Genomic DNA, 16,824 nt, shown 5'->3' with positions numbered 1-16,824 from the left:
AAGGGTTGTGATCGCCTCAATCATCAGCGACGTCACAAGTAGGAGCGCCTCAGACATGAATGTCAACGTATTAAAAATAGTGAAGCACAAAATAGCAACACTCAGTGGCGATAACCTTGCCAACACCTGCCAAGAAAATGTATGTTTACTTGCTCGTCAGTAAAATAGCCTACAATATATTAAGCTGACATTCGGTGACCCAATTAAAAGTCACTCTAAATTTGGGAAAGGCTGGCCCCAAAAGGACAAAGCCGGGTAGCGGGGGAAGGCATTAGCTGAAGAGACTTATGAGTAGAATTAACTCAATCTGAAAGGTCCTGCTTTTGGGACAAGACTCGGGGACCAGATGGTGGCTGGTTCTCAGTTCACATGAAAAATACATTCTCCGTTGTAACCAATGCAAGTCAACGCAATTGCCACTTAAAGAGCCGAAGAAGACGACACTGACCATTTTGTTCTTCTTGGAATATGTTTTTTTGAGCAGCCTCTCATTCATCCTCTCCTGCTCTCGCTGTGCATGATGAAAGAATCCATTCTCCAGTGGATCTACAAAAGGCTGAACATTCTCCTCTTCCTCTTCCACCTCCTCATCTTCCGTCTTTGGCCGTTTGGTGACCCTTTTCTCCTTCCACTCCTCCTTCTCCTGTGTTTTCAGCAGCCCTGTTTTCTCCTGCAAAAAGACAGAGAGCGCATTTGTAATCTTGATGCAATAACAATGTTGTGTGGTAGGTGAAGCATTTTCAAACAAATCAGTGAGATGGAGAGGCTTCGAATGGTTTAGGAACCTGTGTTCCGCTGAGTATCGTTGTAATTAATTAAATATTTGATGGCATGACATTGGACATTTGTACCTAAAAGAAGTGTCGCCCATAAACGTGTGCTGAGTTGGAACAATTGAGTTCATTCAGTGACTTCAGTGCGTCAGACTGAACCGAAATAACTCTAAAATAGATCAGGGTTCTTAAATATGTACGAAAAAAAAGACAATGCAAACTGCAAACAGTTTGATTTAGTATTTGCTTCAACAAAGCAAGCAAACACTTGAGTGGAGAGCAACCATAATCAGTATTTCACTAAAGTCATAGTTAATCTTGTCAACAACAGAACAATGCTTTAGTGGAGCCATAATCACTTTATGGCTGTGATATAATGAGCTTATGATATGAACTGAACGGCTGCTTTTACACACACTGCTGAAAATATACTCGCTCTACACTTACACTGTGACCAAGCCATTCCTCCTCACTAATCATCCTTTTCACGCCTTAGTCACGGCCTGCTTGGAACTGCTGTTTGTTTTTTGGAATTCAAACACTATTTGTAACAGTCGGGTGTTTTACACAATAGTTTTCCTTCACCCATCCTGCCAATCTATTGTCAGTACTAGCGCTGAACGATTTTATGAAAAAAAATTGGAAAGTGATTTTTATTTTCAATTTTCTTCACAATGTACAGTGACATTTACAAACCTGACAGTAAATGTCATTTTAGCATTAAAATATATATAAAAGCAATTACTGTATTAATCTCCACCCTAACGCAGTTCTAGTCAGACTTCTGTTAAAAGTTGACTGTAGCCCTAAGCACTTATTTTGTGTCCTTCACGACTCTGTATCTTATTTTAGCAATTAGCACGCTCAGCTTTGACAATCTCAAAATCATGTTGTCTAAGATCTCAATTTTGGTCCCAAAACAGAACATTGTGCAGCCCTAGTCAGTACCGAATGGTCAAATTGCTTCATTTTGGAGGTCATAATGTGTCAAGCGTTTATTGCTGCGTTTTCCGTGGTGAAAAACTGCAATGCATCATACTGAAAGTATGATAAATTGCAGTTTTTCACCTTATGTTCCCAAATTGGTTAACTCCACACATGACTACAATAATACATACTTTATATTGTTAAAATGTAGACATTTCCAACCAGTGCTGAACAATTTTGGAAAATAATCTAATTGCGATTTTTCCCTCAATATAGCGATTATTTTCTTAAGTTCCTTTTCAAATGAATTCATTCAACAAAAAACATGAGCAATGAATCTTTATTACAACAAACAATATCAGACTACTATGCATTTGGTTTTATAGTTCTAAATTGCACCATCATGATGGCAACTGAAGTGCTTGTTGGAAACATGACGTTACGTGGCCCTTAACATTTGCCCGACGTACCGTATTTTTACGTCCAAAAGATGCGCTGCATCAAAGGGCGCAACACCAGTATTTAATGCATACATTAGGCGCGCCTCGTCTCGCGCGAGTTTGCGAGGCGAGCTCGTCTCGCGCAAGCTTGGCTCGCGCGAGGCAAGGGCGACACGAGCCGAGCTAGCTCGCACTAGCTCAACTTGCACTAGCTGATGCCAGCTCACCAGGACTCAATCCCTTTAAGGATTGTTGCCAGAGGTATCACCCAAAGTCAATGACAGATGTCCTGAAACCTTTAGGAATCACTGCCACTAACACTGACTCTAACCAATAAGAGGTGTCACGGCAAACCGTCCACTAGACAACGTCAGGGGAGGGACCTCACTGGTCACCACACTCCTTAGAGTCACGGTTTCAAATCAAAACAAAAAAAAAACTCAGCATACAAGCAAACAATGAAACAAAGAAATAAGATTAACACAAAACATGTATCTCTCATGCCATCTATATACCCAAAAGAAATAAAAATAACACAAAAGGATTATAGCAATGGCTTCTTGGGAGCCACTCAGACTCAGCCAATCACATGGCTGTTTAGAGAGATGTGCTGATGTGCTTTGGGCTTTTTGCAGTCTGTTGGCTAAACCTGGGACGTTTCTTGCTTGCAATAACATAAATGATAAGACAGACTACAACATTGTGGACAGCTGCCCTTTTGTCCAGCTTTCTCCTACACCATCACCCAAACACCATGGTCACATAATGTATTAGTCACAGTCAATTCAAAGCATAGATGACTCAGACTTTGTCCAGCAGGGTGTGCTAACATGCACTCCGAACAACCCAATGAGTAAAAGGGTAGATGGTCCCGAGTGATGCTTAGTCAATATAATGGGCGCGTCGCTTTACAAGGCGCCTCGTTTGTTTTGGGGAAGATTTGGGACTTAAAAGTGCGCCCTATGGTCCGGAAAATACGGTAGTTGGTAGCTAGTTGGTCTACCCATAAACGTATTCTCCACAAATATTGAACATGCTGTCACTGGTGATCTTGTGCACATGGCCAATATCCTTCCTCAATGTCAAACCAGCAGCTCAAAAATTGCTCTGAATGCCATTAATGTAATTTGGCTTTTAGCGAGTCCTCTGCAAATAGAGTAGAGAGCAAAATGGAAACAACTTGGAAACCTCAGAGGATATACCTGCAAATAGAGTAGAGAGCAAAATGGAAACAACTTGGAAACCTCAGAGGATATACCTCGACTCAATGTGTAATGGCCCACATTATTCATTCAGAAAGTTTGGGAGCCAAGTAACGAATCAGAAATCCCTTTATTGTCATTGTACTCAAGTGTGCAACGAGATTAGAGAGCTCCCCTCTCCAGTGCAATACAACAATAATTCAGATAAATATATAAATTAGATAAATAAGAGAATAGTTCGTGCAATGGAAAATAATACTGAATAGGATATATAAAAACACATCACGTAGCTGTTCTGCAAGGTAAGGGTGGTCGTGTGTGTGTGAGAGAGTTTGCCACATGCAATTATTGTGTTTCTATGGAAAGATTGACGTACAATACATACCTATATCAATTAGAATTGGTCATGCGATAATGGTTCCTGATTTACCTCATCCATATGTTGAAGGACATAACATGATGATGGATATTCTGAATTTTTCACATCTACACTACATTCCAATGCACTTCTAACTCTTGCATAAGACTATACAGAAGCGATAATGCAGCAAAAGCACCATGTGTCAGTCCCTGTCTGATGTGTTCACACTGAACATGACTGTAGATTACAGTTGAGGATTATTATCTGAGCGGGAGGAAGTGCATGCCACCATCACCATCTATTCACTGTCTGGACTGCTGATCTTGTTCAGGTTGACAGGGAAGCTAGAATCTATTGCTGCTAGCAAGGTACCCCCTGGATTGCCAGTAAATCACAGGACTGACACAGAAATAGACAACCATTCACAGTCAGATCAGATAGAGTTGCCAACAAACATATTGTATATATACTTTTGGAGGATGTCAGAATAATTGACATAAAACACACAATCTCAACATAACAAATAAAAAGAGTATACATATCACGCAGACTTGCTTGCCCACTCAATTCCCCCCCCCCCATCATACACATGATATACAGCATGATGTTTGTTGCAAACGTACATTTAAAATGAATTGGTCAGAAACTTTGGGTTTCAGATTTTGATCAAGGCTCGGACCACTGCAAACATTAAGGGAAACAGTAGCTTAGTGGCTTGGGCTTGGGAAATGGAGGGTCGCAGTTTTAGAACTGCTGTAGGCAAAATAGAGTGATTGATGCATTGTGACTATTTTTAACTTCCCTTGAGTAAACTATAGAACCACCCTGGAAATGTGGCAAGCACCATTTGCACCCCCCGTCAATTTGACATCTTTCCTTGCATGCCTGTATATGTGTGGTGTAAAAATCGGTGTGGTGTGCAACAAAATCTGCATTACAGTCAAACGTGAATTTGAAATTAAATGAAAAATAAAGATTCAACTTGACATGGTGCCACTTGTGTATTTATTCATCCATCCATCAGCCATCTTTTTCTTTTGCATATAGAAGTCCTAGAAGCATAGAGGATGATTATAATGATATGATATTATTCCAAAAAATGAATGACTTCATTGAATCACAAAAGATGGCAATTGATTTGTTTCGATTGGTGCAACAAAACTGTCCTGTCTAAAGTCATGAGTTTTGTAAAAATTACCATCATAATGTTTGAAGAGGACATCATGTATATTAGCGCTTTACAACCTATACCAGGCATCACCAAATGGCGGACCGCGGTCCGGATCCGGACCGACAGATGGTTCGGACCGGACCCATGACCAATCTATGATGAATATTTTTCGGGGCGCATTCGCAAACGTTGAAGCTGCAATTCTAGTTAATACGGAAAAGGCGTCACTGATTTGAGCCAAGCAAATCTTTTGTTTACGATCCACTGCCAATTGCGCAGCAGACCGGAAGAGAGTGCTGCTGACAGTATGCCTTGCTAAAAAGTTAGCGAGGTCGATGCGTGTTGTTTTAAATGAATGGATGAAGAAATTTAGTTTCGTTCTGGCTGCAGCCAATTCAAAACCACCGTGCATCATATGCTCCGAAACCGTCGCCACATTTCGAAGCGCCACCACGAAACAAAGCACCGCCCTTTTGTGCACAGTTATCCGCTGACGTTTGAGGTGAGCGCAGGCAAAAACATCGAACTTCGAGTGCAGTACAACAGATTTTTACATTTTCGTTTACAGCCCAGCGGCATGCAAACGAATGTTCAGTAAAAGTATCATGGATTTTGAGGAAACATAAAAAAAACATTCAGTGGTGAAGAAGCGCATAAATGCGGTTGCACAAACATTATTTAAAGGAAAACACAAAACCCAGATGTGTGAAATAATCTGCCAAATCCCAATGGCCCTGACTTCGTTCCAACCCAGAATTAAGTCACTGGCAGGGCAGTCACAAACACATTTTTCTCATTAAGAGATGTTAAAAAAATATTCAAAAGAAAAAGTGGTGTCAAAGCTCATTTTGAATTAGTTTTTCATGAGGACAGCCATTTTTATTGATTGTGTACTGAACATGTTGACCTGGTTTACTTGGATAATTAGGCTTTCCGTTTTTCTTTAGGCTGATAACTCTTTGATTTAAAAAAAAAAGGTAAAAGATGTTAACTCAATGCTTAGCACTTGATATATTTCTGCAGGCGATATTTTACAGTTTTTTTCTGGAAGTGGCACCCTTAAATTCCTGGAGCCACATTTTCTTGAATGTGAAATAAACACCTTAAATTTGTTTGACTGGCAAAGGTGTTTAATGGGAACATTGCTAAATATTTAGTATATAAGTGCGCTCTGTTGAAAATGACTAAATATTGAAACTATAGAAAAATTTGAACATTGCCTAGACATTTGGGGAAGTTGGACTTTGGTTCGGACCTTTTAATTGGAAGAAATTTTCGTCGTGGACCTCTGTGACTTTTAATTGAATACCTCTGACCTATACTACCACTATACTTCAGATGATTCAAGTGATGGCATAATATTAAAGGATTCACTTGAAAAGTGTAACGTAATAATAATGGGTAAGCTTGGCCATAATTGTGACAGCAACGAAAATGTAGCGAACAAGATAAGAATAAGGGAAACACAGAAAAAGTGCTTTGACCTAATCATGTCGCCCTGGCAGCAGTACAGGAGAGCACTTTGGCTGAAGGAAGGCAGGATATATGTCATGTCATGTCATTATCCACACCGCTTATCCTGTACAGGGTCGGGGGAGGGTTCTGGAGCCTATCCCAGCTGACTACGGGCGAAAGGCGCACTACACCCTGAACTGGTCGCCAGCCAGTCACAGGGAAGACATAGACACACTGAGTGGCAACTGAACCCACGCTGCCCGCACACAACTCGGGCGAGTGTACCACTACACCATTAGTGACGGCAGGATATATATATATATATATATATATATATATATATATATATATATATCAGACCGGGATGGTGGAACACCCTTTTAAGAAGGGGGCCGGAAGGTGTTTTCTAATTACAGAGGAATCACACTCACTTACTCATTTACTTCATTTCCCTATCAATATTATCAGCAACCTTACTCCAAGTTGTAAAAATCTCGCCGGATCTATGTGTTTGACGTAGCAAATTTGCAGCTAGTTGAGAGTTAGGCTGGGAGCTTACAACTCTCCACTGATTACTTACGGCGAGAGGCCAGCTTTATTTATATAGCACATTTAATACACAAGGTAATGTGGCGTGTTTAAAATGATTGAATGTACATTTGCTGTAAATTAAAGTGACAACAGGCACGTATAGAGACACTGCGAGCGAGCAGAGCTGACGCTTCACTTGTGTTTATATGACGTTAATGCACTCATAGTTGTGAGTTATACAAGAGTGAGATTTATTAGGATTTCATTAAAGTCTGTATCCTTAACTTATCTTCACTCACTGGACCGTTTGCAATATTTTCTCCTCTCGTAGTTTGTGAGCAAACTATTGGAGCAACATGCGGCTTTCTCTGCCGATTGGCTGTTACCCACTGCATGGGCAACCAATCAACAGCAGTTGGAGACGCACTACGACCATTTTTAATTGATCGCATATACGCCAGATTCTAATAATTGGCAAAATGCCAAATATTGGTCCCCATAATTGGCCAGGACGATAAAACTCTAATCTCGTTGCACACTTGAGTACAATGACAATAAAGGGATTTCTATTTCTATTTCTAATATCACTAATACACACACACACACACACACACACACACACATATATATATATATATATATATATATATATATATATATATATATATATATAGTCTATAAAGACAACAAAAGGATTTATGGCTATTTGTTGTTTTACTGTAGCCGGCAACTTCATGCCCACAGTCCAGAATAAGCGGCTCAGAGAATAAGCTTTGAGCTTTCTGCTAATAGGAATGTCAACAACAATCAAGTTAATTTCAAGGATTGTTCATGAGCATGAAAAAAAACATCCATCCATCCATTATCTAAACCGCTTCTCATCACGAGGGTCGCGAGTGTGCTGGGAAAAAAAGCAAAAAGGAAAAAAATAGATGTAACCCATGTTCTGAGGTCTGCCATTATTCAGGTTACACGCTGAGATCAGCACGTCTCTCTGACATTAAACAAGACATATTGTGCCATTTTTTCCCTCAAATTGAAACAGTTCCCAGATGTCTTGTAAATTGTATTTGACTTTGGTCAAAAAAAAAAAATACTCCAAGAATCAAGGATCACAATTATCATTCTAAACAGCATTGTCCATAGCAGCCATTTTTGTGATGGGAACCACTGCTCACCCCGTCTCCACCCGGCTGTTGTGCAAGTGTGAGTCGGGCTCTGCGTTACCATGAATCCTGAAATTAACATGGCTGCTGGGAAAATGACAGCAGCACAAAAAAAATATTTGAACCAGAGTTGCACCCAGAGAAAGAGGGTTTTCCTTAGAGTCACAGATATGGCACCTTGCCCAGTTGATCTGCATTGAAAATAGTGTAAAACATGGTATAAATGACAAGAAAAATAAAATGTGTTGCTAGTTGGCAGTAGAACAGCAAAGCATCCTTGTGTAACTCAATTACGATACAAGGCACATGTTGTTTCCAGTCATATGAGAGTGTTCTTTTCTGAGAAATCCTCACTGTGACACAACAGAGGCAAACACAGCAGCGGTGTCTCAGGGGATACACGTCAGAGTTTTAGGCGATGTAATACCAAAGAAAATAAAACTGACTTTAGCATTCCATCACCGCTGACAGACTTTTTAGTTGTCGGAGGAGTAAGTACATAGATTTATTGCTCGCATGTCAGACTGATTGTGTACACATTACAGCAGCTCAGGGACTTGTCATGACTTAGATGGGATTGATTTTATCATGCAGTCCTAGCCAAGCACACCAGCACATAGACAGCAAAGCATACTTCAACCACCGGATGCTGCTGTCAGGTACATCAAACAAGCCTTTGATTAAGACACTATTACCGCTCCTCCCTGTACCACTCAAATCGCGCAATCATTGGGTTACACCGGCGAGAGAGAAAAAAAAGACCACATTGTTTGTCAAAAGGGTTTATCAACCTGGGAACAAGAGAAGGCACACATTTCTACAGTGATCAATGTTGTATAATTGTCTCGCAATTAAATGAAGTGCATCCTTTTCACCTTTTGTGAATCGATGCATTGTATTTTCCTGTTCATTTCACTTTACAGTTAAGGGCTTCATGAGTGGATGCACATTGTATCAATAATGTAGTTATATGCAATGCATTGTGAGCGAGCAGGTGAAAGAAGCAAGAGAGGCAGGTAGTAATCCCAGCAGGACGGTGGGTTACTGTATTTACGCAGGAAACGGGGGTCAGTGTGTCAGGTTGTGGTGGAGGTGGAGGAGGAGAAGGTCCCAAAATTGCAGGAGTAACTTAAAATGTATTTTAATAAAAATAAAAATACAAAAGTACAAAACAAAGCAACAAAACACAAGAACTTGACTTAACTGAAACTAACGCGAGACAGGAAGGAGGACAACAGACATAGACATCTGACAAGGACTGCTGAAAAGGGCAATGCACCGGCAGGAAGTGAAAGCAAACAGGGAATGAACTACAAACAAATTGACGAGACAACGAGGAACACCTGGACAAGGCACAAAGGTAGGAAGGACCTGATTGGTGAAGTCTGGGTCTTGGGTAGACGAACACAGGTGGACACAATGAACATGACGAGACACACTAAACACAATGAAAAAACATGAAACTAAATACTAAACCAAAAACCACAAATATAGATCATGACACAGTGAGCTGCTTGTCTTGCTCATTTTTGGTCTGCATTTTACTCTGAGGTAAGCTTTGCATTTTTTTCCTTATTTTATTTGAAGCCGTGAACATGATGTCTGATTTGAATCACATGGGAATAATTGGCAAACAGATTCCGGTGGTGAACGAATCAGCACTGTAGCAAAGCGTTGCCTGCCTTATGTGATACAAGACCATGGCTTTCCATTAAAAAAAGAAATAATAAATAAATAATAAATTAGTAATTAATAAATTTTATATGTGCAAAACTACATTTACAATTCTATTTAAAGTCATTAAATTCAAAGAATTTTCCAGCTGGAGGCATTCAGAAATTATTACAAAGTAGATTTTTTTTTATTAAACATTTGTACTGCGAACAGAAGTGCCAAATCCAGGTCTGGAATGTAAAATTCCTACCACAGTTTGGCTTTGCCAAACTGGTATTTCGGCTCGACTGGCAGATAATCGAGCTCTTGAGTGGAAGCACCTGTTAGGTTATTGTGCCCACCTGTGTTCAGTTACCCAATCAGCTCTCCCCAAACCTTTGTGTAATGTTCAGGTGTTCCTCATTGTCTCGTTAATTTGCTTGTCTTCAGTTCCCTGTTTCCTTTTAGCCATTGTGAATGTCAAGTGTCCTCCTGCCTTTGCCATGTTTGCTGCTTTTTTGTTTTCAAGTCAAGCCAAGCCAAGCATTTCCTAGTGTTTGTTTTGTTAGTTTGATTCTTGTTTTGTACATTTTGGTTGGATTTTGCATATCCCAGTTCTTTTTTTTGCCTTTTTTTTTTTTTTATTAAATCATGTCTTCCTTGCGTTTGCGTTCTCCTCCTTTCCAAAACACGACACTATCACACTGAGGGGTGAACGTGTGTGAGCGTTGGTGAAGTTAGCAAAATGTGCTTTCACGTCATTGTTTGATTTGCCAATCATTCTCTAGACTTTGGCCAGACATTCACAAGCAGTTTTAATGTGTTTTCTGGTCACAAGGAAATTTGGATCATATACATCGTATACATTCACTACGTTAATAAATGTTCACCCCTCAGAGGAATAGCGGCAAGTCAAGTCAGTACCGGGCTCCGATGTGCTAACGCAAATATTCTGATCTGGTGAGTTGCAAATGACAGTGCAGAAAAGTAGCAGTAGGGTTTCAAGATCAGATTTAATTACAAAAAAAATTCTGATTTGTCTGCAGTCTGAACAAGGCCCTTCACGCAGACACTCTTCGACAGATTGCTGTGAGTGGAAAGACGATGTGACCAATATGTCCTGTGAACCTGCCACTGACTGTCATGAGAGGCCCCCTGCTTGCTACTCAGCCCACACACTGCAGCCCAAAATACAGTCGGGTGTCATTTCAACGGGTTTCTCCGCACGCAAACGCTCTCCAGGGAGAGGAAGTGTTGCCTTGGCAACAGTTCTCTCTACTAATGGAGACCAACTCGACTCATTCCAATAAAAAGCAATCAGTGCCACATATTTTGTAAACTGACTTAAATTTAGTCATTAAAATGATGCAGAAGAGACAGTAATTGCACACATCTCATGAAGACTACAATTTAGATTTTTTTTCCTTCATGATTAAACTGTCTATGCACGTTTGACAGACGTTCTAATTTGTTTTCAGTGCAGCGCCAAATGAATAATAACATCTCTTCTTAACGCATACAAAGGACGTGTTCTGATGTTTGACTGGATTTCTGAATGTGTCATGCTGTGAGTTGAACCTCTGTAAGGTCTTAATTCACATAAACCGACAGAGCTAAGGAATCTCAGCCACAGACAAGTGACAGGCAAGATGACTGGAAATTGGCTTTTCTGCATAGATCTACACATTACTACAGCCAGAGCAGAGAATTTCGCTCCTTAACATATCTGCTGTATAATCCTGTCTGAGGAAATGACAGGAATAGTGAAGAAAAAAAATTAAACAAGTAGCTCAGCCCCACCACCGCTGAAAGAATCTCTGTAATACTAATCTTCAATGTTTGGCCTTTTATTCTTTCAAGCAAGTCAAAAAACAGATTCTTGAGACCCTCAATACATCTAGATACTGTGGAACCTCACTACTAACGGACACTAGAAAGGGCAAAGAAGAAAAATGTGACTACTCCAAATTAAAAATAAAAACAAATATTATTTTCATGTAGTGATTGTCTCAGTTCCTGACATCTAGTTCAGTCCTTCAAACCACTGCATTCTTTCATAAATAATTCATCCGAGGTATTATGGGAATAATAAGGAATGGTTAAATGGTTGAAAAACATAAAAGCATCACTTCTATTACTCATGTCAGCTCTGAAGGTACTTTGAGAGGTGAGCCTCTCTCTGTGTAATCAGGGAAATACCAGAAGGCCTACAGGGTATGCTCCTTAAAAATCAATCATTCCACTGGATAAATGTATTTGACGCACACTGATTAAAAAAAAAAACGGCAGTCATGAACAAATCGGTCATAACCTAATCAGTGTCAGTAAATGGCGAAAAATGTGAATGCAAATATTGAATCATATCACAATTATTGCAGTGGTCTTCATGTTGTAGTTTTTTTTTCAGTTCAATTAAATTGACTTTTATTTACAGTATTTGTACAAATGGAGCAGGTCTATAATCACAGGCTTGCCTTATCAACAGACCAACTGAACCCAACATGAGAAAGCAAGAAATGATCGAGGCAAGGAAGATACCGCGAGGAGACATGAAATTCAAGTGCCTGATGGCTGTCTCCCTCAACTGATTGGGTTGAGCTGGATCGAAAGGAATGAGAGATGGAGTGACATACTGAAAGAGGGGGACCGATGGTGACCAGAAGCGCCAACAGTGTTAGTTGAAGAAGTGTCGCTATTTTTGTGGCTGCACTTGTGGTTGCACTAATAGCTACTATTACTGAGAGAGCTGGGGGGAAGCGAGGTTGGAGAAGTTGCAACTGAGAGTCAAGGGCATGCAGCACTACAACGGTCCTGCAGTTCAACTAAAATCACCGAAGCAAAAAGCATCAGACAGAGCAGCAAAAGAAATTGCAGATCGAAAGGAAACAGCTGCAGTAAGTCATGACAAGCAAAACATTCAAGGAACATGAAACATTAGGTCACAGAAGTAAGACACATGACACATGAGACAGTAGGTCACATGTAAGAAAAAAAAAATGACACAGCTGTCAATCTGATGAAATGAAACAGTGGCTTGTGTTGTTGCAGTATGGTAGTAACGAAACATGCACTGTGAGGCCAACGTGCTTACCAGTCGTCCACCGTGCAGCCCTTGATATCATCCACGTTCCCTTAAACATGGGGAATCCCAAAAAAAAGTTTGATGATGGAATGATACATTCACATTGAAAGATCAATTCCTTAGTTGTCGTATACTGGAGGCATTTGGGTTTTACATCCTAATATGAATATGAGAAAAAAAAAAGTTCAGAATTCCAGCTTCTTTGTCTCCCATGCTATTTCCAAACAACCGAGGACAAAGGACCTATTGTTTGAAGCCACCCACTTCTCAAGTGCGCAAAAGTATTGGAGCAGATATGAAATTAATTTTAAGTGAAAATCATTTAATATTCGGTGGCATAACCCTTTACTTGAGAGAACTGTTCAAGTCAGCAACCCATAGACTTCACCAGACTGTGGCATTCAAAGCCTATTTTGGTTATTGTTGGGAGGAGGCACGGGGTTCCCCTCAGTCTCCTCTTTTGGAGGGGAAATACATGCTTCATTTAGTTACAATCTGGTGATTGGTCAGTCTAAGACCTTCCACTTTTTCAACTAACAATGTCCTTCATTGTGTTGGCAGCATGTTTTGAGTTGTCTTGTTGCGTGATGAAGCTTCTCTTGATTAGTTTGGATGCATTTTTCTGCAAATTGTCAGACAAAATGACTTGTAGACTTCAGAATTAATTTAGTTTGCTACCAGCGTGAGTTACATCATCACTATAGACGCGTGAGCGCTGTCCCGAAGCAGCCATGCAAGCCCCAGCCATGACTTTGCCTCCACGTTTCGCAGATCAGCTTGTGTGTTTTGGATCACAAGCAGATCCTTTCTTTTGTCATACTCTGACCCTTCCACCACATTGGTAGAAGTTAATTTCGTTCTGTGTATTTCATCTCTTGAAGTCTGTGGTGGTTGGCAGTGATGTCACTGACTGTTGTCTTTGAGTGTTTCTTCACAGCTCTCAATATTTTTGTCGATACCCATGGCTGACGTGTTGTCTGCCAATGTCTGCTGCTTAGTAGCTTGTTTCTTTTCCAAGATATTCCCAATTGTTTCATTGGCTATGCTCTTCAATAGCTCGGATCAATTTTCCCTCATTTCTCAGCCTTAAAATAGTTTGTTTTTTTTCCTGGAGACAGTTGTCTGGTCTTCATGTTTACTTAACAGCAAAAATGGTTTTCACAGGTGAATCCCAAAGCCAAAAACAAGTCCTATCTCTAACTTTTAAGCAATCAATCTGAAAAGGCTACACCTGCGTAACTAAAAACATCCCATCACTCACATGTTCCAATATTTTTCCTCACTAGAAAAGTGGGTGGCCTCGAATAAAAGGGGCACTGTCTTGAGTTATTTAACACATCTTGATGCAACCACTATGAAATAGAAGCTTGAATTCGGAAAAAAAATTTTTATTTTTATTTTTGATCTGAAACTCAAATGTCTTCAGTGTGTAGTTTATTTACAATTTATATTACAAACTACTACTATCCTAGTACCAAAGAACCTAGTTCTTTTCAATTAATGGCAGTGTTTTTGTGGATTCGACAATTGTACAAGAAATGATGGGAGCGGAGCAGTTTTTTGTACCATTTCACTGCTGGCCGACAAATCCATTTCCAGTTGTCAAGTTTCAAATTATGTCCATTTCAAACCTCTTAAATGATTTCACTGGTTGCCTAACGATAGTTATCAGATCTATCTCGCATTTACAAAAGACAAACAGGAGAAGAATATTGTGGACATCCTCTCAAATGTCATCTGGCTGGTGAAGATCCTTGACCAGAATGCTTTTTGAAAAACTCGAGGGGAAACAATAAAACAATTCTTCTGGCAACTCATCAACCAGAGGCCGACAGAAAATACAATTACCTCCAGGTAGCAACAGACAAGTGACCAGAAAGACGGAGTGTTGTGTTCAGCTCCGGATGTAACAATGCTTGCGGTATAATTGCACCCTACTGAGTGCACTCTAATCCTGTGTTTAACAGGTACAGTAGCAGATGGGGGTTGAGAGAGAGAGAGGGAGAGTGCGAGAGAGAGGGAAAAAAGCGAACGGTATTGCCAAAGGCTTTGGACAGGAGCCATTTCACCAGGCGCAAGAAAGAGAAAGATATGCGAAGAGTGTCAAGAGGAAAGCGATCTCCCTGCAGTCAAGGCTGGCAATACAACCACCTGACAAGTTATTCCAGAGGGATGTAAATAATTACTGGAGAGGATAGGCAGAGACTAAGATCTTGATTCACTTAAGGTCTGCACGTGCAAAAATGGAAGCAAACTCAATGATAGGCAGGCTGACTCATTTTTGTTTTGCTTTTATTCTCTGGCTTTTGCTACAGGTACAGATTTTCAAATTGTATTTTTGTTTTTGTTTTATGTATCTGTTCTAGGTCAGTCTTATATCCCTTGCATTGTATTTATTTAACAACTTTTCCAACCCCTCTCACTACTATTTCCCCTGTTACTGTCAATAATATTAGACTTCCCACTTATCTTTTGCATATATTTGGAAGTCCAGACAAGGAATGCATTATAAGAGTTGGCGGTTGCTGCACAAAATGAATGTTATAAAAGTTGTCATTTTAATCCCATCTGATTGTGTTCCAAATTTGTAACAATGAGTTTAGCACTGACCTGGCTGTCGGCAAGTATTTTAGTTTCTCATGTAGCCCCTTTGCAATATTAATTACCCACCCCTGATCTAAGGGCACAAGGAAGAGTAGCCTAGGCCTTTACAAATTTCATAAATAAATGCAAAGAAATCAACACAAGGAATATAAAATTAATTAATCGGGGCAAGTTCGGTGCTACTTATGCCACAACAGCTAGCAAACTACAAGCGTCGGCTAGCTAACACAGAAAACTTAGAAGACAACTAATTTATGATCAAATTAATTGCAAATTATTTTTGAGAATCGAAAACTCGTTTAGATCCCTTTTTAATTTAAATTGACCGAATTGTGTTCTGCACTCTCCATAACGTCCAACTTGTATTTCCTGTGTGTGATGCACTTGTTGCTCCTGTCTGTGGATTTTGGTAATTGGCTGGCTTCAGTTGACGTACCACAACCAAATGAAATGAGGTTAGTGAATGGCTGGGGTTGCATTAGAATGCAAGCGTAAAAATGAGTTTGAAATGCATATGAATACCGACAGTATATCTTGAATGTGAGATATTAATATTGTGAATGTTCTATAAAACTACGATAAATCTAAAAAAAGCACCAGAGCAAATAACAGGCACACAAACAAAAACACTCCAAAAACTCCAAACCTACTTTGCGGTATGATAGGCTGCTGCGCATTCGATACCCATCAATTAAACAAAATGCCATTGGTTCTATGAATTTTCAATTTATCTTTGGTAAAAAACTAAAAAATCGTGTTTCTTAATACAGAAATAGCTACTATTATAAAATAACATGAAGTTAGTTTTTAGAGATTGTGCCTTAAATGGGGAGCTCAAGAAACTTGGTGGGCTAATCTCGTTGCACACTTGAGTACAATGACAATAAAGGGATTTCTATTCTTTTTCTATTCTATTTCTATACAAGCCAGTCAGAAATACTAAGTTTGAACTGAAACTAATATTTGTGCTTGAAAGCAATTGATCAACAAAACTGGCCTTCACTGTTTATTTGTATCTTTGAACTCATTCATTTGTTCATCTTTGACCTACACATCCAATTCCATCACTTCAAACTTCATTTTGCACTTATGGCGCTCTCACAAATGTTTCATGGTGAAAACCATCAGCCATACCTAAAGCATACAATCCTCTTTTAAATATGGCAGTTGCCACCACTTTTTCACCTATTGCCAGCAGCACGTGCAATTTGTTACAGTGTGTAAACATGCACTTTTGCATCTGCTATTTTAGATGTTTGAAAAATATTGCAACCTGAGTAAATCACAATTCTTTGCGTGATCTACACTATGAGGATAATTACTTCTACAATGGAATTTTAACAAGTTGTTTTGTGAATGTTTCAAAATGAAGTCATTTATAATTCATGGCAAGAAAAGCATCATTTAAATGATGTACTCACCTATTTAAATTGCATAGTGCCACATTTTCGCATCTATA

The 16,824-nt window shown here is 39.6% G+C and overlaps 1 protein-coding gene across 6 annotated transcripts in view; it reads right to left on the bottom strand.

The window, feature by feature from the left end:
* Nucleotides 1–16,824, bottom strand: part of fbrsl1 (fibrosin-like 1) — a 280,246-nt gene that overhangs the window by 206,689 nt on the left and 56,733 nt on the right. For all 6 annotated transcript variants that reach the window (XM_088300656.1, XM_088300613.1, XM_088300637.1 and 3 more), the window contains exon 2: nucleotides 449–670. In XM_088300656.1, the coding sequence (XP_088156782.1) occupies nucleotides 449–670 (222 nt within the window). The remainder of the gene's footprint in view (nucleotides 1–448; nucleotides 671–16,824) is intronic.

This window comes from Idiotropiscis lumnitzeri, chromosome 1, assembly GCF_059441095.1.
Source record: "Idiotropiscis lumnitzeri isolate Australia: NSW breed Sydney's pygmy pipehorse chromosome 1, RoL_Ilum_1.0, whole genome shotgun sequence".
NCBI lineage: Eukaryota > Metazoa > Chordata > Actinopteri > Syngnathiformes > Syngnathidae > Idiotropiscis > Idiotropiscis lumnitzeri.
The sequence above is the reverse complement of the archived record's forward strand: the minus strand, read 5'-3'. Positions and strand labels throughout refer to the sequence as shown.